The following is a 25,725-nucleotide window of genomic DNA, read 5'->3' on the forward strand; positions in this document are numbered from 1 at the left end:
TAGAAGCTGTTGATTACATGGTAGGTCTCATCTCTTCTACCCCTTTGTAACTGAATATATAAAACAAAATAAAATTAAATACAAATGTAGTTTGGTTCAAAAATCAAATATTAGAAAAAATAAGTCAAGGACAAAAAACCACGTCTACTAAAAGTAACAACAAGTTCATCTCACAGTCTAATCAGTATACTGAATCTATGAAGATAGGAGTTAGCAAATTATAGCCTACAGGCTAAATAGGACCCTACCACCTGTTCTGGGCCATCATACAAACTAAAAATGGTCTGTAACTTTAAGTGGTTGGATAAAAATCCAAATAGGAGTATTTCATGACACATGGGAATTATGTCAAATCCACATGTCAGTGCCCACAAATAAAGTTTTCTAGGAACACAGACACACTTATCTGCTCACATATTGTTTATGGCAGCTTTGGGTTTAACCACAGAGCTGACCAGTTGTGGCAGAGCCCACATGGGGCACAAAGGCTGACATATTTACTCTCAGCCCCTTTATAGAAAAATATGCTGCCCTGTGGGTTCAGAGCTCAGGCTGAAGAACGAGGCCACCTGGTTCCCACCTGGTTCTATCAGTTATGAGCTGTGTGACCTCGGGCAAGTTGCTTAAACTGTTTGCACCTGTCTCCTCACCTATACCAGACATAGAGTTGCTGTGTGGATTAACAGTAAGAAAACGTAAAGCACATAATCAGTGGCATAGGGGCAACATACTCAAATCTGACATCACTGATACTATTATTATTGTTGTTGCTTGTTGTTCCTTATTATTGTAAATAGACTAATCCATCTATACCAGGGGGAGCATTTTACCATTTTTTAAAATAAAAATTATGGCTGACACTAATTCATAGTTTCACCTAATCTAAAATTTATCTTTCCATAACTTGGTCATAATATTTTTGAAAACTGTTTCAGTCTCCTTCCCATATGAAGATAGTCATCAATCACTGTAATACCCATTAGTTAGAAGTTTAGCTCAAAGGACAGCGCTTTTTAATGTTAGTATCTTTTCCTATCCTCGTATTTCATAACCATTTTACAAAATGCATCCTGGACTTGTGTAGGTAAATGCAGTACTTGAATCCTCCCACAACCACACCAAAGTTACAACTACAAAACAACCATCATTCAGAACCACTTTAAATCTGGTTGAATGTTAGACCTACAACTAGGGATATAAAGAAGCAGCCACATCAAGACTGGTAGGAGGGGCAGGAACGCAGAATGGGCTTGTCTCACAACTGCATGTGGCAGATGAAAATCAAGAGGGACATTTAGAATGCAGAGGTTCCCCCTGAGGAACAAGGTATCCCATCTCCACACCAGGCCACCCGGTCCAGGTTTCTAGTCCCAGGAAGAGAAGTCTCTATAACTTCTGACTGTAAAAACCAGCAGAGATTGAAGCTGAGTGAGAAAGAGGGTTTCTGGAGACCCAGGCAGTTTCTCTTAAAGGGACTGTGCATGACTTACTTCACTTACTCCCTGTGAGATCCAGCACTGGGGAAGCAGCTTGATGGGGAACCAGGAACATACAGGGAGGAACTGTACTGCCTGGCATCAGAGCAAGAGCTGGTGATAGAGGAAGCCATTATTTCTTTTCTGAGACTGGCCCCTCACAGAGCTCACAGGCAGGCTCCATCTACCTGTATCACATTGTTCACCACACCCTGGTAATTCGCTGAGACCCCACCCTACCCAAAGTGCATGCTCACCCAAGCCCTTTTCAGTGGCTTTTCCATACAAATGGCCTCTCTCGCCTCATGCTTCAGACATTCCTAACACCTCTCAAACAAGAAGCGTCTGGCCTCTGCATACCCCATACCTCTTGCTAGATGGCCTCCAGGCCCAGTACTTAGGGGCAGCGGGCCTTGGTTCACTGTTTGGCCTCTCCTGGGTGGCCCCAGAAAGAGCCAGTGCACCCAATGGACAGCTTCAGACCATGCCAGATTACAACCCTACCACTTCCGCAAGCGACACACGCAAGGAGCAGACCTGGTGAGCACCAAAGCCCTGATGAAGCAAGTCCTGCTCCATAGGGTTGACTGTGGCACAGCTGATGCACCACTAGTTGCAGCTGGTCCATAGCCAACCAGCCTGGAGGTCAATCCCTCCCAGTGATGACAACAGAAATCAAAGCTCAACCACAACAGGGGTGTGTACACGGCCCACACAGGGGCACAGCCACAGCACCCAGCTCAGGTAACTAGGGAAGCTGCACCACTGGGCTCCATAGGACACGTATGACACAAGGCCACCCGGCCAAATCTGGGAGATGTAACATCTGTACCTAATACATGGAAACATAGGGAAGCAGCCAAAATGAGGAGACAAAGAAACAGGTCCAGAATAAAAGAACTTGAGACATTTCCAGAAAAAGAATTAAATGAAATGGAGGCAAGCCAACTACCAGACACAGGGTTCAAAACAACAGTGATAAGGATACTCAAGGAACTTAGTGAGAACTTCAAAAGCATGAAAAACAGAAAACATAAAAAAGAAATGAAAGATACACTAACTGAAATGAAGAATAATTTATAGGGAGTCAGTAGTAAAGTAGATAAAGCAAAAAATCAAATCAGTGATTTGGAATATAAAGAAGCAGAAATACCCAATTAGAATAAAAAAGGGGGACTTCTGGTGAAGATGGAGGTGTAGGTAGAAACCCTTCGCTTCCTTGCACAACCAAAAGGAGAAAAACAACCAGTCTAAATAAATAACAATAAACATCAATAAACAACTAGAAGTGCCAGTAAATAAAACTCCATGGAACTCTGACAGCCATGGAATTAAAGAAACAGTCAAAGAGAACAAGCAGACCAATAAGGTGTTGAACAGAGAGAAAGCATGGTGAGGTGGTGGACCATGGGGGTGGGGCTGGCTGTGGCTCAGGGGCAGGCTGCAAGGAAGGGGCTGACTTAAGAGGAAACTGAGACTCAGAGGTAGTTGTGGACTAGGTGGTTAGAAGAAACTCCCAGTCTCACAAGAGTTCACTGAAAAGCAAGGTAGAGATGAACAGGTGAGCTGCACTGTTCCCTCTCTGCTGCCCCCACAGGCAGCACCGCAGTGCAGCAAGGAGGGCTGCCCTGCCCAGGTAAATACCTAAGACCTTACCCTCTTACAACTTATCAGTGGCCCTGAGCAAAGAAATAGGGCCAAAATGAAAAAATAATGCAAAACCTCAAAAAGACAGCTAAGTGAGGAGGAGATAACCAACCTATCTGATAGAGAATTTAAAGCCCTGGTAATCAAAATGCTCACAGAATTGATTAGACTGGTCGAAAAATGAAAGATACCCAAAATGAAATAAAGCCAAATATTCAGGGAACCAACAGTGACAGGAAGGAATCCAGGACTCATAACAACGATTTGGAACAAAAAGAAGAAATAAACATGCAACCAGACGAAAATGAAGAAACAAGAATTTAAAAAAATTAAGAGAGGTTGAGGAATCTCTGGGACAACCTGAAACATTCCAATATCTGAATTATAGGGGTGCCAGAGGAGAACAGCAAGAAATAGAAAACTTATTTGAACAAATAGTGAAGGAAGACTTCCCCAATCTGGCAAAGAAACAGATTTCCAGGAAGTCTAGGAAGCCCAGAGAGTCCCAAAGAAGTTGGACCCAAAGAGGAACACACCAAGGTACACCATCCTTAAGTTACCCAAGATTAAAGACAAAGATAGAATCTTTTTTTTTGAAGTTTTTATTTATTTATCTTTAGAGAGGAAGGGAAGGTGAGAAGGAGAGAAATATCAATGTATGGTTGCCTCTCGTGAGTCCCCTGCTGGGAACTGGCCTGCAACCCAGGCATGTGCCCTGACTGGGAATTGAACCAACATCGTGGGGTTCGCAGGCCCGAGCTCAATCCACTGAGCTACACCAGCCAGGGCCAAAGAGAGAATCTTAAAAGCAGCAAGAAGAAAGGAGAGAGTTACCTACAAAGGAGTTCCCACTAGACTATCAGCTGATTTCTCAAAAGAAACCTTACAGGCAAGAAGGGGCTACAAAGAAGTATTTGAAGTCATGAAAGGCAAGGAGCTACATCCAAGATTACTCCATCCAGCAAAGCTATCATTAAGAATGGAAGGACAGATAAAGTGCTTCCCAGATAAGGTCAAGTTGAAGGAGTTCATCATCACCAAGCCCTTATTATATGAAATGTTAAAGGGACTTATCTAATAAAAGGAAGATAAAAAATATGAACAGTAAAATGACAAATTCACAACTATCAACAAATGAATCTAAAAAAATAAAAGTAAGAAAAAACGAAAAATAAAACTAAACAAACTAGAACAGGAACAGAATCAGATAATGGACATCACATGGAGGGTTTTCAGTGGGGAGGGAGAGGGGAGGAATGTGGGGGGAAAGTATGGGGAAGAAGAAGCATAATTGGTAGGCATTAAATAGACAGGGAGAGGTCAATAATGGTATAGGAAGCAGAGAACTCAAGGAACTTATATGTATAACCCATGAACATGAACTAAGGGGAGGGGAATGCTGGAGGGATAGGGGGTACAGGGCAGAGGGGGGATAGGAGGGAAAAACTGGGAAGACTGTAATAGCATTATCAATAAAATATAATTTTAAAAAAGAATAGCAAAAAAAAAAAAGACCGCCCCAAAATGAAGATAGTGTAAGGAGTCTCTAGGAGAACTTCAAGCACACCAACATCTGCATCATGAAAGTGCTGGGAGGAGAAGAGAGAAAGCAAGAAATTGAAAACCTATTTGAAAAAATAATCAAAGAAAACTTCCCCAACTCAGTGAAGGAAATAGGCATACAAGTCCAGGAAGAGCAGAGAGTTCCAAACAAGATGAATCCAAAGAGGCCAACACTAAGACACATCATAATTAAAATGCAAAAGGTTAAAGACACAGAGAGAATCTTAAAAGCAGCAAGAGAAAAACAGTTACCTACAAGGGAGCTCCCATATGACTATCAGCTGATTTCTCAACAGAAACTTTGCTGTCCAGAAGGTAGTGGTAATATTCAAAGTGATGAAAAGCAAGGATCTACAATCAAGATTACTCTACCCAACAAAGCTTACCTTTAAAATCAAAGTGCATATAAAGAGCTTTCCAGACAAGAAAAAGCTAGAGTTCATCACCACCAAAACAGTATTACATGAAATGTTAATGTGTCTTCTTTAAAAAGAAGGAAAAAGAATAAAAAATATGAACAAGAATATGGCAATAAATATTTATCAACAATTGAATCTAAAAGACAGAATAAGTGAACAAGCAAAACAGAAATAGACTCATAGACACAGAGAACATTTTGACAGTTGCCAGATGGGAGAGGATTTGAAGAATGGGTGAAAAAGGTGAAGGTACTAAGAAGTGTAAATTGGCAGTTACAGAACAATCATGGATGTGTAAAGTACAGCATAGGGGACAGAGTCAATAGTATTCTGATACTTCTCTATGGTGTCAGATGGGCACTAAACTTACTGGGATGATCACTTACTAAGTTATATAATGTTTAATCACTGCTGTATAATATAATAGTGAATGCCAACTGTAATTGCAAAATAAAAAATGATTTGAAAAAATGCATCCTGGTTAGAGACAGTGGGAAGTAAGCTGATGTGCTCCAGATTCTGCTCCTTTCTTGACAGATAATTAAACTAGGACTAAAAAGGTCAAGTGAGTGTCTCTAAGCACAGCAACCCTGTGCTTTCCCCAACTTGTACTGGGACAGGCATTGTCCTAATCCACCAACAGGTCATTCAAACAAAAGCTTTAAATTCTCGGTCTGACCTAAATTCCAAATGGTTTTTAGTCATACAATTAGACAACTTATCGTGACAATTTCTCTTGGTCATGACACTCTTATTTCATTCAGAAATGCCCAAACACATCTAGTTAATGCATTAAATATAAAAAGACTTGTTAAAGACACTCAATTTATTAATGATTCAGTAGAACTTCCTAATGCATCTATTTGGACCTCATTTATAATTCATTTCACAGCTTAGCTGCGGTTCCCACAGGGCAAATATTCATCAAATATTACAGTTTTAAGCCCTCCCCTTATATTTATTTGTAGAAGAATACATTTTTTTTCCAAATAAAAGCTAAGCTTTCTAAAAGCATTCATCCACCTACTGTAATTTAAGGTGCACTTCCTGATAAGGTAATAGTAGTGGGCTTCCAGATATAACAAAGCGCACTGTGCAACCAAACAAAGGAATAAGCGATTGACTCTATTCTCAACTGTCAAGCACCGCCATGCCACTCAATCACATGTGCTCACATTAGCATTGCCAAGGAGAATTCCACCCTCTGCTTTGTTTGGAATGTGGGCTTGTTCCTTCATCTACTGAAGATATGTGGCTTCGCGAGGGCCTTTCAGTAACACAGAAAACAAAGGCACCCCAAGAGGGCAGCACAGGACATTTGCAATAATTAATAACAGCAGATACCACTGAAATACCTAGAAGGAGTCAGGCACGCTTTCAGGTGTTTAACATGCATCCATTCTCTGAATTTTGACAAGTTTATGAGGTAGACACTATTGACCCCATCACTTTACAGATAAAGCAAGTTCAAATCAGTTAAGTGACCACCAAGTTAATATCCGAGCTGGAATCCGAGGTAATAACAGAGCTGGAATTCAAGACCATATCAGTTTATCCTATGGCATTTCCCAGTACATTACGCTGAATTAGATTTCAATGGAAGAGTAATTGGGAAAGGAATTAAAAAGTAGGGAAAGGTACTTTTTGACCAACACAGTTATTTCACACATTCAAATACCAGGATGCCAAAATGTATCCAATGCCATTCACACCTTCACTCACTCATTCACATGTATATTAAGCACCAATTATGTGCCAGTGATAAAGTCTTTGAAAGATACTAACCTTAAATGAGAAAATTAAGGAATATGGCCAACACAATAAAAAAGGGAGAGGAATGTCCTGGGCAAAGAGGAGATCAGAAAAGCCTCAGCTGACTTCTCCATAGCCCCATCCACTACCTTCACCCTCCTTAAGTAAGAATTCAAAGAAAAAATCTGACACTCATTTTCATTGTCCTTTTTCCCTTGAGAAAACTGATGTATGGACTTTCAAGCCATACTGCTAAATCTTCTCTATAGTCTTTTCTATTCAGAGAACTGCTGTTCCACAGACAATCTTACCTCCTCCTATTTATGGGGCAGAACAAGCATTTGCCCAACTGCGGGACTGACTAGGGAAGGGTGGAGAGTGGAGAGTCTGAGGCAAGCCTCCCAGGAATGAGCTGTGAGAGGTCAGAGCTGCTTGTGAGACCTTGAGCATCCCACAAGCCCTAAGACATTATGTCCATTCAAGACTGATACATTCTGAGAGACTGAATGGTACGTGAAGCAATTCATTTTACATTTTATGAAGCACCGTTTCACAGGGTAGAGAGTGTCATTTGCATAAATACATCTTAATTATGCCCTGAAATCCTAGAGGGATTTCCATTTTGCCCAAACTGTTACAGAACAAGGCCAAGGGAAGGTACGATACACTGTTACCAAAAGGAACCCCCACTAGGTTTGCTTGTCTGCCGCCAGAGGAAAGATGTCTCTCAATGCCAGAGAGCTGTGAAAAGGAAAGGAAATGTTTATTTAAAGCTATACAGACTTAAAGTAGTGACCTAATGTCTTCATTAAAATATCAAAGTCCTTTAGGATACCCACAGACGCACACAGTGCTTCCTTCTCCTCCTTCCCTAATTTGGGGTACTGGATCTCAGGAAAAGAAGTAGATTCAGGCTCCTGGCACTATCAGCTATGTCACTGTCAGGATCTCCAGCTTTGGACCCCAATTAGTCCAAAGCCACGTGGCACCCTCTCATGGCCTACTGGCAAGAGTCCTTTCACCCTTCTTCCAGGTAAGGTCTCTCCTGCTTCCTAGGCCACGTGGCCAAAGGGAGCAGCCCAAATCCGTGGGGTCCTCTTTCACCAAAGCTGCAGGGGTCCCCACTTTGAAAAAGCCATGTGGTTCTCCTTTCAATGGCTGCCATGCCTGGGTTTAAATCCCCAAGCCAACCTTCCTCTGTACCCCCATTTCCAACTCCTCCAACAATCAGTTACACCTGCCAGCATTCCTGTATTCTTCCAGCTTTACGGGGCTGCCATCGTGAGTCCAGGCAGGTGTGGCCCCATGTCGTGGAGTCAATCTTGTCCAAGCTCTCACGCAGGCACTGTAACCAGGGGGGGTTGTCTCCCAGTAAAATCCTGGGTGGAAGTAACTTCCATCCCCCTGGCTCAAAGCATGGCCACAGCTATTTAACATATCTATGCAACCAGTTACAGGTTATAGGTATGTTAAATGACCATGCCAGAGGTTAGCTGAAAAGCTGTGGCTATAGAAATAACTCTGCATGTTCCTGCTCCATGTGTCCCTTCCCCCAACTCACACCTGTGGGAGGAAGGGGCGAGGACATCCTTTATATCTTTCTAATATTTCCTGCACACCTTTAGTTCTGGACCCCATTCCAAATCCCTATTTAGGGTCTCCCTCTGGGCTTTACCCTGTAACAAAACCACAGAGGCAAATCCTGTCACAGGTACAAGATACTTTTCAGCTCTTTTTTCCTCTAATAAAGAACAAAGCTATTGACAAGAAAGAAAAAGAATAAGGAGAAAATGCATAGACTATATCTTTGGAAGGATCAGCTATATTTTTGGAGCTGTAAAAATATGAATGCTGAGGTGGTAAATAAGAAATACAACCAATTCACTTTACAAGCTGAAGTTTTCAGATGATACTCTAAGGGAGCGTGCTAATTCAATACGATCACATGACAGGCTGGCAACAGACACTGGATACTACGGTATGCATCTGACAAATCACAAGAAAACAGCTGGTCGATTAAATTTCCAAATAAGATTTGACATATTAATACAAGTGAGCTTTTCCAATAAATGGAATAATTTTAGAATACAAGTTAAACAAGCATTCAGAGAAAAAACCTGATGCTAATTTTAATGACAAAATATTACTAAGTTTATAAATTACAATATACAAAAGTTATTTCCACAATAGGTGCTATCAGAGTAAACAATAAAAGCCTCAAGTAAATAAAAATTTAAGCAATATGCTTAAAATTAAATTTAAAATAAAGCATTAGTAACAAGTATGTGAAATAAAATAGCTATAACATATTATTCCTGACTAGTGTTTCAGCAGTGACTATTTTCATTTGTCAGCAGAACAAAGAACATGACCAGCATCCACTCTTGATAATCTACGGCCAAGCCAAATACTCGCCTCTAAATTTTACTAAAATATATGCACTAATTATTCTCTATGATAAATTTGAAACTTATTTTCCAAGTAAGCATATAGCAAATAAGATTTTTTGTTAAGTTATTTCTTGATAGTGCCTATTAAAATAATGGGCTTTGACCTTGGCTGGCATAGCTCAGTGGATTGAGCGCGGGCCTGCAAACCAAAGGATCACAGTTCAATTCCCAGTCAGGGCACATGCCTGGGTTGCAGGCCAGTTCCCTGCAGGGGATACTCAAGAGGCAGCCATACACTGGTGTTTCTCTCCCTTCTCCTTCCCTTCCCCTCTAAAAGATAAGTAAATAAAATCTTTAAAAAATAATAAAATAAAATAATGGTCTTCAATCTTTTTATTTTTATGAAATAAAATTGTGCTAGAGTAAGAAATAATTTTTGAATTGGGACATGCTGTAGAAGATTTATTGAATTCCACAATGCTTTTTAGCTCTCTGTATAAAAAAGTATGAAAAGCTTTCATTTTAGGAAAATTTTATTTTGAAGATGTATGTATTTTTATAAAAACAGATGTCACCAAAAGGACAGTATAGAAATCTGATAATCATATCTTCAAAATACAACCTTTTGTTTTAGCTACAGTGATTAAAAGTTTTTATTTATTTATTTTTAATCTGACAAAGAATAATAGAAAACAAAGACTTAATAGTTCTTGATAAACTGTTAAATGTTCTTATAGAGTTTAAACATCAAATCCAAACAGGAATGTATTAGAATCTCTCTTAAAGTCAGTTGTTTCTAGTCTATAGACACCTAAGCTGGAACTCTCTCTACCCAAAGACATCTGACGGGAAGTGAGGTCAAAGTTTCATCATTCTACTGTGCCAAGAAAACAGAGCCTCTAAAGCCAGCCTAGTAATAACATAGCAACTTAAAAGGTGTACCTTTATTCTTTGGTCATCAACATCTACAATGGTAGCAACGCGAATTAACCTGGGGTTTCGTTTATCCACAACTTCAAGTTTCATATTCGGCAGAAAACCATGAGGCAACCTCTGCAACATTACAAGCGCAACAAGTCAGGCAAATTTTAACAATTCCATTATGCTATTAATTTTTTTCTAAAATATTACTGTTCTGGTTTTATGTTCGGAATTTTAGTTCATGTGTAATTTAGTTTTAAGAGCACACAGGACCTTATTTATGCCTATTAGTCTATACATTTTCATAAAAGCCTGTGAGAAGAGAAAGAATTTTGTTTGGTTGCACAGCTAAGACAAAGATAGATTAAATTATAAGTTCATTAATGATCATGCCAAGGTTCTAAAAGGATCTTATAGTATATTTGTTTCAATTTCTTTCTGAAATTAACATTACAAATTAAAAAATTATTGACTATTCTCATTGATTAATTTTGAAGTGCACGACCAAGAAGGCAAAACTATTTAATAAGTAATTAGAAAGGATAAACATAATACATTATAAATCAAATTTTGAAATAATATTTAGATAAAACTTCATAATCCAACTGTTAAATTACTATAAAATTATACCAAAACATAATTTAAAGGCATAACCTATACTTTTGTTACTTTATCTATAACATAAGCATGTTAAACTGTATTGATTTAAGGTTTCTTCTAAGACTTAAAATGCCAGGAACCAGAAGTCTATAATAAGGCAATAATAAAGAAAATGGAGTCAGAAAATTATACCAGGACTTACACTGAAACTAAGAAAATTTAACAAAATCAAAGTCAAAAGACATCTCGGACAATATTTATAGGTTGGCAAAAAGTTTCACATAGAAGTGTTCAATTGACGTTATTGAAAATGAGAGTGTATTGAATTCCTCAAGTCTAAAAATGGCAATGGGACAATAAAATCCTCATAATACATGAGTACTAAACAGTTCAATCTTTCTCTTTCAAACAACACCTGGTTTGTTTCTCCCCGGCTTTTATGGAAGCACATTTTCTTTCTAAAATGCATTCTTAAATCTACTCAACAGAGTACACAAACTATAAACTAGGTCTCTGACCCCAGAAAATCTTTCCATTCTCCAGAAGGTCACTGTCCTGACAACAAAGGTATCATCTCACATTGCAGATGCCAAAGCTTGAAGCGAATCCACAACAGCCCCCAAGTCTGAAAGTTGCCATTTTAGCCACATTTTTTATTATTTTATTTTCTCATTAAATTTCTTTTTGGAAAAGTAAAATGACATTTTGACAGAAAGCAAGAGAGAAAGAGACTATAAGCAACTGGTATTTTGCTAACTGAATTTTTAGAATTCTTAAAACTCTTTTTAACACTTCAGAACTTCTAGCCGCCTTAATTTAATTTTATCTATTCCCTGCCCCCGAAATGCAGCCTATTACAATCAAGTGTTTTAAAAAATGAAATAGCATTTTGCTTTCAATCCTTTTTTATCACTAGAAGACTTTCAGTTAGTGAAATCCTACCCAGACGCTCACTGCATAAATTCTGACTGAGGACAAGTTGCGGGGCCCGTTAGCACCACATCAGATCTGAAAGGGACCAAAGTCTGAAATTCACTGGTTGGAACACAAATGTTTCTAACTGTGCTATCAACACACTTATTTTACAAAGTAATTTATAGTTGGGTCAATCCTGAAATAAATAAATTCAAACTTGAACTTAAAAAATTGGTATTCTGACAAATGCCAAAAGCCGTGTTTCCCACTAAGTGGATACAACTGTAACACCCAGGCTACAAACAATGCCCCTATCTTACTATGGCAACATTGACATTCAAACAATCCCCAAGGCTATGAAAGTTGTGGACTTAGAGCACCAGAAATGAATGGTTCACTCATCAGAGGCTGATGAGGGGCTTTCAATGGGACTAGTGGGGGACTCCTCTGTGTTTCAAGGAGGTAAACATCACCTACATTTATGTCTAGAATCAATAAGTTGTAAATGAGTCATCTCCTTCATATTCTTAAGTAAAAGCAAGGCAAATTGGTTATGAAAATAACACATGAATTTAAAAAGAAAAAACTAGAATAATTTAAAACTGCCCAATAAAGGCACGACTCAACATGGACATCGTTTCAAGTTGAGCACGTATGGGGACGCAAACTTACCATTTTAAATACTTTGGCAGGGACAGCACTAGTTTGAGTAGAATCCAGATATTCTGTCCAGGAGAAATTTTCGGGATCAGGATAACCTGAGAAATAGATATAAATATCAAAAGATTATTCACTGATATTTTGATCCCCAGGTACTTATGAGATTTTGATAATAAAAACACCTACTATTAATTGAATGCTCACATTTCATAGCCCCTATGCTAAGAACTTCACATATATTACCTGACCCAAGTGTGTGATAACCTCTGAGAGGGCTGCTCTGCCCACACTACGGCACGAGGGCACTCATTCCCTGGTTCACCACCCGCTCAGCAAGGTTAAGCAGGTTGGCCAAGACGAAAGGCGCACCTCAGTGCTTGGCAGAGCAAGCTCACACCCACAATCACAGTCTGACGTCCAACCATGAACTGAAAATCTAAACCCTTCAATGAGTCTGCGTCTATTGGATTTTATTCTCATATTTAAATCTTTGTAATTACAACACCCCAGGTTTGCTATCATCACTGCAATTTAGAACATAGTATATATATTGGTATAACATACTGCGAAGCCCTGTATGTTTTAAAAAATTTCCGTCTAATTGGGTTTCTAGTTTCTCGGTGTCTGTATTATCTTATTCCCAATTCCATTTGCCAGAGGACTGTGTACGTTGCTGTGCCTTTTCTTTTTCCCTTCAAGGGATAAGTCGTTAGATTTATTCATCAGCTCTATTGTTTTCTTTTGTCTTCTCTAATTATCTCATTTGCCACTTCTACTCTTACTCCTTCCTTCCTCATATTTGCCTTAGATTTGTTTTAGACTTATATTGACAAATTGAATGGTAAACATAATTTTTTAATAAGCATTTAAGGCTATGAACTTATCATCACTGTCCCTGAATGCAGCTTTAGACCTCTAGACAGACTTTTATATCATATTTTTTTACTTTCTAAAAATCTATTATAATATTTGTCATCCTGATTTATTCAATGACCAAGTATTTACTTACAAGATATCCCAGATGGTTAATTTTTGTGGTTGTTTAAAATATTAAAAAATAATATCTAGTTTATCACGTGGTTGTTTCAAAATGTCACATTGGCTGTACAATCCCGGTTTGGAAGACGTGAGGGTTTCTTGTTGGTGTAATAGCATAAGCAATTAAAAAATTTAAGTATATACATACATACATATATCTTACATCTCTGTTTTAAGGTATGATATAAATATATATAATTCATCTAAATAGCTATATTATTTAAAATTTGTTTATTTTGTATTGAAGCAAAAGCCTGAAAGAGTATGTTAAATTTTCTAAAATATTTTTTCAGTACAGCTTTCCATTATTTCTGATAATTATTTCTTCATATTTAAACTTTTGCTAAAACAAAACACATTTTAAGAAAAATATACAAACCAAGTGGACAGCTTGAAAATCTCTCACAGAATAAGCACACCTGTGCAACCGGAACCCAGGACACACGCTCCCCATGGTGCTAACACAGCCCCACTTTCCTCAGGCAGAAGCTGCAGTCCTGGCTTCTGACGTCTCACGTGTGTTCTGTTTTTTTCTTTGTATAAATGGAATCCTGCCAACACGTGCTCATGGGTTTTCTCAGCACTCTGGCTGTGACATTTACATAGACCACTGAGGACAGAACACATGTCTTTGAAAATTTATTTATCCATCACCATACTGGTGATGGTGATCTGAGTAGTTGCAGTTTAAGGGCTATTATGGAAAGTGTTGCCATGATCATCCCAGTACATTCTCCTTGGTGACCAGACCACACATGCTTGTTGCAGTGCACCCAGGAGGAAAACTGCGGGATCATGGGGTATTCTGCTTCATATTTGATGTTACATTATTTAGCACATAAGAGCATATGGGATGTTCACTATTAATTGCTCTTCATATTTAATATAGAGAAATGTTCTCTTTGGAAACATTTATTGCATTTTGCCTCAAATTCTTTTTATTAAAAATTAAATTGTATGCCATCCGATTATTTTCTGTTTACATTTACCTGGTAACATAAAACACAAAACAAAATAAGACATATTTTGTTCTGGTTGTGTTTATTTTAACACAATCCAAATGGATTTTAAAAATCATTTACATTTACTTTCTTAACTGATTTATTTTACCTAGCTTCTATAAACATTTTTTTAAAGCTGGATTTTTTAGAAAGCTCTTTGAGAGTTTCTTTTGCTTTTTGTCCTTTTTTATACAAGTCATGTTAAATATCTTATGTCTCAATATTTATTTCTGCACTTGCAATTACTTTTATAGTTCATATTTATTAAATGCCCAATCTCATTCCTTGTACTGTATATCTTCATATTTCTGCATAGGTTCTAAATATGCTCATACCTTGCCCCTTCAGTATTGGGGTCCCCTCCTCCCTGTCCCAAGTTTCTCACTCAGGGGTTTGACCAGCAGATTCCGTGGAATGGAAGAGAAAGAAACAGTACAGGGCATTAATGAATGAATGCAAAGTGAGCAAAAGAAAAAGCAAAATTAGTCTTGCTCTGGCCCCTTAAAGACACCTGGCATGCTGTTGAGAGGAATTTCCCTTTTCCCCATCTTCATAATCAGTAAATGAAAATACAAGCCTGTGGATGTTTTATTTATTTGTTTGTTTGTTTACTTGTTTATTTTAAAATTTTATTTATTTACTTTTATAGAGAGCAGAAGAAAAGGAGAAGAGAGGGAAAGAAGCATCAATGTAAAAGAGAAACATCAATCAGTTGCCTCTTATGCACCCTGACCTGGGCCCAAACCCACAACCTGGGCATGTGCCCCAACTGGGAATCCAACTGGCAACCATTTGCTTTGTGTAACAATGCCCAACCAAATGGTCAGGGCAGGCTATGGCTGTTTTAAATAGGTCTTAAGCAATAATCGCCCTGTATAATCTCCAGAAATCAGCTTTATATGAGTAAAAAAAGAGAAAACATGCATTATATATATATATATATATATATATATATATATATATATATTCCTTGTTCAATGAACCCAAAGAAGAGGAATATGTCTTATAGCCTTGGGAGGCTTACAAAGCCACCTACCCCCTTGTCTTCTCCTAGCCCTGGCTCTGAGCTCCGCGAGGCTCAGGGGGTCTGAAGTAACAAGGAAAGGGCAGGAAACAAGACCCAGTCACAGAGCTGTGTGGCAATATCACAGCAGAAATTTAAATTCAAAGAATTTAAATTCCTATTTAAAACAAAAAGAAAAGCCCTGGCCAGTGTGGCTCAGTGGTTGGAGCGTTGTCCAGTAACCAAAGAGTTGTGGGTTCAATTCCCAGCGGAGGCACATGCCTGGGTTACAGGTTTATCCCTGGTCCGTGGGCAGGTATGTGGGAACTCCAGTCCTGGTGCAGGTGCCTATGAGGGACACCAATCAGTGCATGGATGTTTTTTTCTCTCCCTTCTTTTCTCTTTCTGAAAAAGCAAATGAAAATGCCCTCAGGTGAGGATTTAAAAAAAAGAAAATATATGAGACTAACCCATGATACAACAGCCTTTCACTTCTTCACGTGTCTCAAAGAAAAACAACCTCTAATTGACTTCCATTTATTGGTAAGTAATATACCAAGTACTCCATTTAAACTGTCATTATTCTTTACATCTGCCTGTGAGATACACATCGTTTTATCCTCATTTTCTAAGTGAGGTTCAGAGAGCTTGAGCAGCTTGCTAAGTGTTATAGAGTTAAGAAACAAAAAAAATGGGATTTGAATAATTATATCTGAGTCCATTATCTACATTCTTTTTATTTATCTTTAGAGAGGAAGGGAAGGAGAGAGGGAGAGAAATATTAATGTATGGTTGCCTCTCATGCATCCCCTGCTGGGAACTGGCCTGCAACCCAGGCATGTGCCCTGACTAGGAATCGAATCGTGATCGTGTGGTTCAAAGGCCCTCACTCAATCCACTAAGCCACACCAGCCAGGGCCCATTATCTACATTCTTAATAAATGCCTCCCCCTAGTACTATAACCTACAGCATCGTGATCCAAAGTGATCTATCCTTCTGGGTCACAGTACGGAGTTTGAGCGCCCCCCTAGAGGCTAATGTGCAGTAATGCATGTGAGGGGAGAGGGTGGGAACAAAGATCCTGGAAAGGAGACATACTATATAGAGTGGGGCAAAAGTAGGCTACATTTATGAGTACATAAAACACAGTTTGTTCTTATATTATTTATTAATCACTGTATTATTTTCCATATGAACTGTAAACCTACTTTTGCCCCACTCTGTAGGTGTAAACCTATTATTCATGTCCATCTCATTCCACACTACTTAGAGTTTAAAACTTCAGAGATGGACACTATTGGAAGAAAAATGAAGTCCAAGCTGTGGCTGTGGCTATGGGCATAGGTGGCTGAACCAAACAGGGAAACGGGTCAATGAACTACAAAACAGGGCATCAGTGAGGCAGCCCCATTATTTCCCCATGGTGCCAGCAGTTCTCTGGGATAAGAGGAAGATCTGGATGACAGCATCTTCAATTCATGTTAGAGAATAACTAGAAGGGAACTAGATGGCAGCAAGAAGGGGAATGAGGTGTGGTGGAGCAGAAGAGCTCGTGCCCTCGGGGAGGTAGAACCCTTCTGACCAGCTGAGAACTATTTTAAGAAAAGCAGCGGGACTACTTGGGGTGTGGCAAATGGTGCTATGTCCTCTGTGGGCTGGGGAAGTAGCAGCCTCAATGGGAGCAACAGAGGAAGCCCTGTGTGCAGATGCTGGGGAAGAGGAAGGCCAATCCCTGAGCTTTGAGTTGAAGGGATTGATTGTCAAGAAAAAGTCCTTAAACAGGATATAAATATGGGGTGGGTAAAAAAGAGAGAAACTCAACGTCAAACCAAGTTAAATATAGGTGAAAAAATACCTAAATCATGTCATTCCAATGGATTCCTATATCATTCAGGGAAAAAGCAAGCCCTTACAACGACCTGCAGGCCCCCACTTCACACGGCCCATCACTGCCCTGATTTCATCTCCCTTGCACTCCACTCCTCCTAACTGGAACGGAGCAGACTTGTTCACTCCTCGAGCTCTCACACATGCCACTCCTTTACCATGAGAGATCTGTCTGTGGCTCCCCCGCAGTCCCCACTTCATCCCCTTCAAGTTGTGCAAATGTCCCATTCTTGGTCAGTCCTTCCTTAAACCCCTTGGACAGTATAGGACCTTCTGTCTCCCCCACCCCTTCCCAAATATATATGTGTGCACTTCCTAAATTCATTACCTGCTTTATTTTTCTTCATAGCACTCACCAACTAATGTATTATATATTTTACGTATTTATTGTTTCTCTTGCTCTACTAGAATATAAGCTGCCTTATGATAGAAATGTGTCTGTTCACTGCTATTTCCTCCGAATCTAGTACCTAAAATATTGTTACCACTCAATAAATATTTGGTAAATATTTGTTGAGTGAAGAAAATGTATTTCCTAAGAGGCTTGCATTTAATATTGTTGTGGCCAAGAGTGAACGAGGTATGAACCAAACTGATATTGGCCTAGTCTCAAGATACTGAATGGAACTCGGATATAAAGTCATTTGCTTGCTGGCACTGGTGGTCTCAGAGGTACCATTAGAACAAAATGATGCTCCTATAATGATGTTTGCTAAGGTTCCAAACAACACTGAAGCCTGGACAGTCAAGAGACGGCCATCTGATTTGTGGCATCTGTACAAGGAAAATATAACACTCAACTGTTTGCTTCTTATAAGAAAGACCAACTTAAGTGTTAGATTGGTTACAGACTTTTCTTATATAACAGCATCCTCCATTATTTTTCCTGCAGAAACAATGTAAGCAGAAAGATCATTTTGGCACTGGAACACTCTTCCTAGAGATTTGGGATCAAATCTCTATATAAATAGCACACATCCTTAAGTTCCTGACACCTGGTCTGTGTAACCTGTCCCATGGACAACAGTCCCATTTAATAACCAGCAATGAAAAGGGGTCTGCTAAGAGTCTTACTGAGAAATAAGTTCAATCAGAACACACAGAACATTGATCATAAACACACATGCTATATGGACTTAAGAGGACACTTCATCTAATGCCTCATTTTATTGATAAGGAAAGTTAAGACCTGGCATTTTAAGTGACTTGTTCAAAGCATAACTAATAATCAAAGCAAAGATAACTAATAATCAAGTCAAAACTAGAGGCCAAGTCCTCTGTCTTGCAACAGACAGAAACTCAAGACTTCTAAAGAGCTGCTTCAATGTTCAGTGAGTGCTCTGTAGACTGCCAGGCCCTGTGGCCGAGAAAAAGCATCAGGGGAGTAATGGGGGCCATACGACTAGTACTGGTGAAGCTCTGATTAGTTTTTGCCATTACTTTAAATGATCCTGGGTTCTCTAACTTCTGTTTTGGGTAGCTCTCTCAAGACACAGCAGTCAGTCATTCATCTAAAAATGCAGGCCTTCTGATGCTAGAAACTGAGGAAAATTAGCACCGACAGGTGCTGTTTATGAAAATGATCTGAGCATCAAGTCATTGCTAATCATCCTGTCCGATGGTGGTACACTACGGAGTACAAGGCAGAAGAAATACAAGACATGAGGACAACCAGTTCTTCCCACCACTGTTAAGCTTAATTCAGTTCCATTTGATTTTGATTTCAGAAAAACATGTTGAACAGTTTCACACTCATGGTACCTTAGATGGCAGAAGTGCTGGACTCAAATTCAGCTCATGGCAACTGAAGTTAAAATATCCCTCTTGGCAAAGTAATACAAGTCAGACTCCTAAATATTCGTAACAGGATGTTGTATTTGTTACTTGATCATCAGTCTGGTCACAAAGCACATGGAAAACTGTGATCTAAAGTATGGACTATCATACTTTATGATAGTACCTCAGGAAGTTGTCAAAGAGCTCATCTTAGATTGTTTTACTCAAAATATGGCTGAAATGAAGACTATTCAGAATAGATTAAAGAAGTCAAGTCTCTTCTATGACTAGTGAAATCACCAAAAACCAACCAATCAGTGCTACGTTGGCTGAGCTCTGAGCTGAATTGTCTTTGAAAAGGCCATGGCACCTACCCTTCCTAATATACCCAATGCTTGGTAACCAGCAGACATTTGCGATGGGGTAAATTCATTCTCTCTCTATATATATATGTATATATAAATACCTAACATTATAGGAAAGAAAATACTGGCTTTTTGCTTCTTGTTTTCTCTCAATTTCACTAACTACATAACATTCCACTGAGGAATTTCTATGACTAACTTAATGATCCTCATATGTTGTGTCTTTTTGTTGTTGTTGTTTGTTATGTCCTCAGCTCCTGGCTGTGCCTTATACTTAGTGGACTCTTAATTAATATCTGTTCAATTTATTAATTAGTAATTTATAATTTTTTTTAACTCTACCTTGCCTATGTTAAAAGAATCTCTCTATAGGAAATAACACAATGCCATTTAAAATCTAGTAATTTTTATTGTGCCTAAAAAACTTAATGGTTAATGCTATAATTAAATAAAATATTTATTTATACTATATATTTTGCTAATTTTAGTTTTGCAATGAGATTATTGAATAAACTTAAATTATTAAAACATTAACTTGCTAAAGTATTTCTGTGTGTTCATCAAACATCTAAAATACTTGATAACTATGGCCAGCCAATTGATGATTCTAGAGTATCTACAGAAACCAACTGCTGTTATTCCTACAAAATATATTTCATCACCTCCCCAGATATCAATAATTGTAGCTTTATTCCGTGAAAATAAACTTGCATTTGGCTCTCATTCACGAATCTAATGCTACCCTTCCAATTTAAAAATGTAGAAATAGGCACATATATTTAGCTCTGTTCCCTTCTAAATGCCTCCAAAGTATCAATATAGGCATTTTAAAGTAACTGCTTACTAACAGAGAAAACACTGGATTTATTTTGATACAAAATATCAGAGTATTATGTAGACTTTATAAAGAAAGAATTAGAACTACACCAAATGAATTAAAAGAGATTTGCTGAGACATAGTTAAGCAAGATAAAAGATGGAAAAATATGTATATAATATAATCCCATTTTCATAGCAGAAAGATTTAAAAAGGACAGAACATATGGGTGAATGAGTATGTATGTGTGCATGTATATGCAACTGTATGGGAATTAGCAAAATATGTATAGCAAAGAATGTCTAATGATTCAAAATGTTTTCCTTTTTTCTTAGGCAAACAGCTGAACTACATTTCCCAGACTCCCGTGCCGTGAAATGCAGTTATGTAACTGAGTTCTGGCCAATGCATGGAGGTAGAAATGATGGAATAAGCCACTCCGACTTTGGTCACTAAAGCCCTGTCATGTGCAACTAGCAGTTCTTTCTCCAGACTGAGACTTAACTGAAAGATCCCCAAGGACCTGGAAGGGACCTAGTCCCAGAATAACTGCATGGAGCAGAACCAGCGCCTATCAACTCTGATTGTCCTACCACAGAAGAAATCAAGTCTCACCGTGTTAAGGCACTAAACTGTTGGAGTGGTTTGATATACTAGTTAGGGCATGGTTATTGGTATTTGGTAGAATTCACCACTGATGTCATCAGGTCCAAGAATTTTCTTTGTTGTGTGATTTTAATTATTAATTGGACCTTTATATAGGAATTATTTTATTTGAAATATTTTTTAAATGTGATTTATTGATGTATTTATTTTTTTACGTACTAGGATTTGTGGATAAAATGTGAGCAAAATAAATACAGTCCATGCTAACCCAATAGTCACAGAGAATTTTGCCTATATTTTAAGAAATCTGGTCTTGTTTCATTTTAATTTTTATTTTTCACCTCTAAACTTTGTAATATTGTTGTTGGAAGAAAAAAATGTATGGAGATAATAAGAAAATATTTATCAAAAATGCTTAAAATTTTTTCCATACTCTGTAATCCAATAATTCTCCTTACAGCAGATAGAGAGATCTGATCAGATCATTGGGCAGGAGTCCAGAGGGGCGAGGAGGAGGTCTCCTGAAGCAACGGCAAATAGCCTAGGATGGGACTGGCTCAGAAGATGAACACCTCTAGAGCACATGGAATTATGGGCCAGGAGATTTAAAATCAAAGGAAAACAGACTGGCCCTCAGGCTCTCTCCCCAAGGATGCCTGGATGATGGTGCTGCCGCTGCCTGCATTTCTCAAAGGACAGTATTTTAGATGGAAGACGAAACTCCAGGTGCAGCCTAGGGCTGGGCTGGCCTGGCAGAGGGTGACAGGGTAATTCTTTGGGTGTTCCAGAGGAGACAGGCTCTGAGGCAGGAGCCTGCCAGTCTTCCAAAATTGTGTAGCTTTTGTATCTTAGGGTGTTTTAGTCTGTAAAAGATAGTCTATCTTCTATAGACTATAGACTTTTAGTCTATAGAAGATAATTCCTATGTCTAGTTTATACTTAAAAAAAGAAGATAATTAAAAACAGGGGGAGCAACAGGGGAACTCAGGAGTTGAAAGACTGTACCTTAATTAATAGGCTTAAGCAATGAAAGCTATAACTAAAGAGTTAGAGATTTAACCCTAATTGATGGGCTTAAGTGATTAAGGCTATAACTAAAGAGTTAAATATTTCAGCCTTAATTATAGTCTTAAAGGCAGGTGGAAATCTATTATTCTAAAACTACATAGCTTTTGAAAAACTCCTTTCCTTTTTCATCAAACCTCTGCCTCCAGAATTTTGCCTAGTGAGGGGCAGTAGGCAGCAGGTCCCCACTTGCTGTTTAGTGACACAACCACAAAGAAACAGCAAATATACCTAACTATTTCTTTTAAAGAATGCATTTCATTATTATTTAAAAACTAGAAAAAGTTAGTGTCCAATACAAAAAAAGCCCCTAGATAAATGGTGTTATATTCGTAATACAAATAAATATACTGTCATTGATAGCTAGGTTCTCAAAGAACATTTAAAGAAAATTATATTTTCAAGTAAAAGAAGACAGGCTATAAAAGCAGTATGAACACTAAAATAACAATTTTAATTTTTTAATATATATTTTAACCCTCACTCAAGAAAATGTTCGTTGATTTTAGAGTGAGAGGAAATAGAGAAGGAGAAACATGTACAGCTGCCAACCATACAGACCCCAAACGAGGATCCAACCCACAAGCTGGGTCTGTGCCCTGACAAAGATATCGAACCCACAACCTTTTGGTGTATGAGATGACACTCCAACCAACTGAGCTACCTGGCCAGGGCCAAGATCACAATTCCAACTTTTAAATACATATATATGGTCAAGTAAAAACACAAGAAAACTGGAAAAACAAGAGAATAATAATGGTAACCTCTATCTAATGGTGGGATTAATATTTTAATTTGTTCATCATAACATTTCATATTTTATACATCTACATCTCATTATGTATTTTATATATACATCTCATTATATATTTTATAATGGGAAAATATGTAATTATTTTTTATTTTAAAGAAACTTAATTATAAGAAGTCCACTGCTTCACTTTGTCGGTAATTATTTATAAGTATTTAAAGGTAAAATAAACTTTCATGAAGAACACAATTAAGTTGGCTGAGCACTCTATAGCAAAAGACAACACGGTCCTTTTACAGTGCAACTACAAAACGTGTCGGGAATTCACTCTGTGAGATGCCTTGGGAAAATGGAGCTACGATTTGCAATCAAGTTAAACAACAAGAGAAAGGGCCGTGATACGCTCTGCGGCAGCGGCAGGATCACTCACGGAGGGAATCACAGTAATAGCCTATGCGGACTATGGCAGTAGATCATCTATCCAAGGCACAGACACACAACCTCAAATAATAATGCAACACTGTCAAATGGCCACAAAAAATTGTCCCACACTTAGCAAAATATGCAAGTTTAATTTGTTTTCTCGCTTTGAGTGGCTTTTTGCTATCACATTAAAATGAATTTACTGTAGAACATAATATTTGCTAGAAAAGAGCCTTGCAAGGTCAAGAACCAAATTTATTTCTTTGGCCATCAATTCATAGAGCCTGCCAGACCACAACATACTCTGAATAAAGAGTTTGTACATGTCTTCTTATTCAGTAACTTCCCAAGTCCATAAAGTAGTAACCTCGAAGCATCTTACCTCTTCCTGGCCCCATTCCCACAGCCCCGGGAAGGCCTCGAACCCTATTTTCACATACCATGATTCTCCCTAGTAGTCTTTCACTCCATCTGTCTGATCTGGACTACTACTGCCAAATAAATGCTCCCTAACCATGGTGACAGAAGGTAATTCACTATACATTCTTCATTCTCATTTTTAAAGATCTTTCTTAAAATGGCCTCAGTCTAACCACCCAATAATTCCTTATTAATAGTCCAAAACATAAGTGAAGCCTATTGTAGATTCCTGACCCGCAAAACTATAAAACAATAAATTTGTGTTAAGTCTCTAAGTTCCTGGTAATCTGTTACAGAGCAGTGCGCCTTGATATAACTTTCTCCGTGAAGTACAGCTTGCCTTTTCTGGCCCGGTGTTACCTCTTTAACTAACCTCCTTGCTATCATCAATAACAGTTATTTATAAACTTGCTAAATAGTCCCTGGCAGACTTGCAGCTCCTGGAGCTCAAGGGAAGCTGCTCACCACCCTCTCTACGCCATCCTCCCCTCCCAAGGCCCTCACAAGGATAGGAACAGATTGTAAGACAATGAATACAATGAAAAAACAGAGAATTCACGACTCTATACCACTGTAAGTTAAAAAACTGAATAAATAAGTCGCAGGGGAGCATAAGTCAACTAAGTATAGAAGAAGAACGGAATTAGGAAATCATTATCTGGCAAACACCATATTAACAACCAATTCATCTTAATGAACACCAGGCTAAAAACTACTGGGTGAAACTTTAGCGAAGAATAAAATATTTACACCATTTCAAAGTAACTCTTCAGCAAATAGATATTAATTACAAAAGAGAAAGAAAATTGTTACAGTGGAGAAACTTGGCAACACCACTTCAATCAAGTGACCAAAATTAACACTAGCAGGAAAGGACACACCTGAAATATAGCACCGCCAGGAAGGATGCGATGAGAACACACCACCGCTGCCGGGCCTTCTGCCTCAGGCACGGAGTCCGCAGCTACTCCCGAGGGAACGTCGGGAAACCCCAAAGACCAGCTTATACACTCCAACAGTGTCAAGTTCATAAAAATCAGGGGAAGACTGCAGATTAAAGGGATACTAAGGGAACATGACTGGTAAACACTGTATGTGATCTTGGATTAAGACTATTTTTCTACGTGCTTATCTATCTTTTCATGGAGAATATTATTAGGTGACTAGCAAAACTTTAATTTTGATAACTTAATCTCAAATGGTTTGCTAAGGAGGACATTTTTGTCTTGTTTTTGCTATTATGACTTCTGAATCTTTAAAATTATTTCAAATTTTAGATAAAGTGAAAACATTTACCCAGTCACAAATCAGTCTGAGCCTAACGTTCTAAGTCACGTCTCCCCTTCCAGCCCCTTCTCCCTCACCCCTGCCCTGCTGCCAAGCACATCAGTCAAAATGCCCCTAATTCTGACGTCTGGCAGGACCATCCTACCATCTGGCTGTTGTGGATGCCCTCCCCTCTACCTCACATTAACCGCTCCCCCACCCCCGCATGTCCGTTAAAATTCTGCATATCCTTCAAAGACGACGCGAGCACTGCTTCCAGTATCAAGACGTCCACACGCGGAGCTGGAATTCACACCCCCGCCCAGGCTGCCGGTGCTCTGTTGAAAGTTTCCTTCCACCACAACCAGGAACAGCACTTCAAGCAGCACAGGAGGAGGAAAGGGCAAAGGAGGTCTTGATGTCAACTAGTAGGGCCTGCTTCCAAATTCCCAATACACCACACAGCTCTTCAATGATGAAATTGAAATAACTGACAAAAACTTCACTAAGTTGCCATTAAAACAGGTGAATGTGTGAAGTCATATAGGTCATTGAAGCAAAATGAGGTACAAAAATAAAATTCCACTTTACACTCCACATGATGGCTATAGACAAAAACACAGACAAGAAGGAGCAGCAAAGATGCACAGAAACGGGAACTCTCCCACACCACTCCCGGTGGGAACGTCGAATGGTGCGCTGCCTGTGGGGAAGTTGGACAGCTGCTCCGTAAGCTAAGTGTAGAATTACTATACGATCCACCAAGTCCCTTCTAAGTTTATATCCTAGAGAAGTGAAAACACATTCACTCAAATAGCATTTGTACACAAAGGTTCAGAGCAACACTATTCAAAACAGCCAAAAAAATGTAAATGATCCAAATGCCCATTAACTGATAAAGAAAATTGTGGTTTATGTATACAATGAAATATTATTCATTTAATTCATTGGAATTAAAAGAAGT

The 25,725-nt window shown here is 38.6% G+C and overlaps 1 protein-coding gene across 1 annotated transcript in view; it reads right to left on the reverse strand.

The window, feature by feature from the left end:
- Nucleotides 1-25,725, reverse strand: part of L3MBTL4 (L3MBTL histone methyl-lysine binding protein 4) — a 277,084-nt gene that overhangs the window by 208,913 nt on the left and 42,446 nt on the right. Inside the window, exons 8-9 of the mRNA XM_037050371.1 lie at nt 12,355-12,440; nt 10,189-10,299 (exon numbers count right to left, since the gene is read on the reverse strand). Of these exons, the coding sequence (XP_036906266.1) occupies nt 10,189-10,299; nt 12,355-12,440 (197 nt within the window). The remainder of the gene's footprint in view (nt 1-10,188; nt 10,300-12,354; nt 12,441-25,725) is intronic.

This window comes from Sturnira hondurensis, unplaced genomic scaffold (genome assembly GCF_014824575.4).
Source record: "Sturnira hondurensis isolate 20B ecotype Veracruz unplaced genomic scaffold, ASM1482457v3 Scaffold0006713, whole genome shotgun sequence".
In the NCBI taxonomy this organism is placed as follows: Eukaryota; Metazoa; Chordata; class Mammalia; order Chiroptera; family Phyllostomidae; genus Sturnira; species Sturnira hondurensis.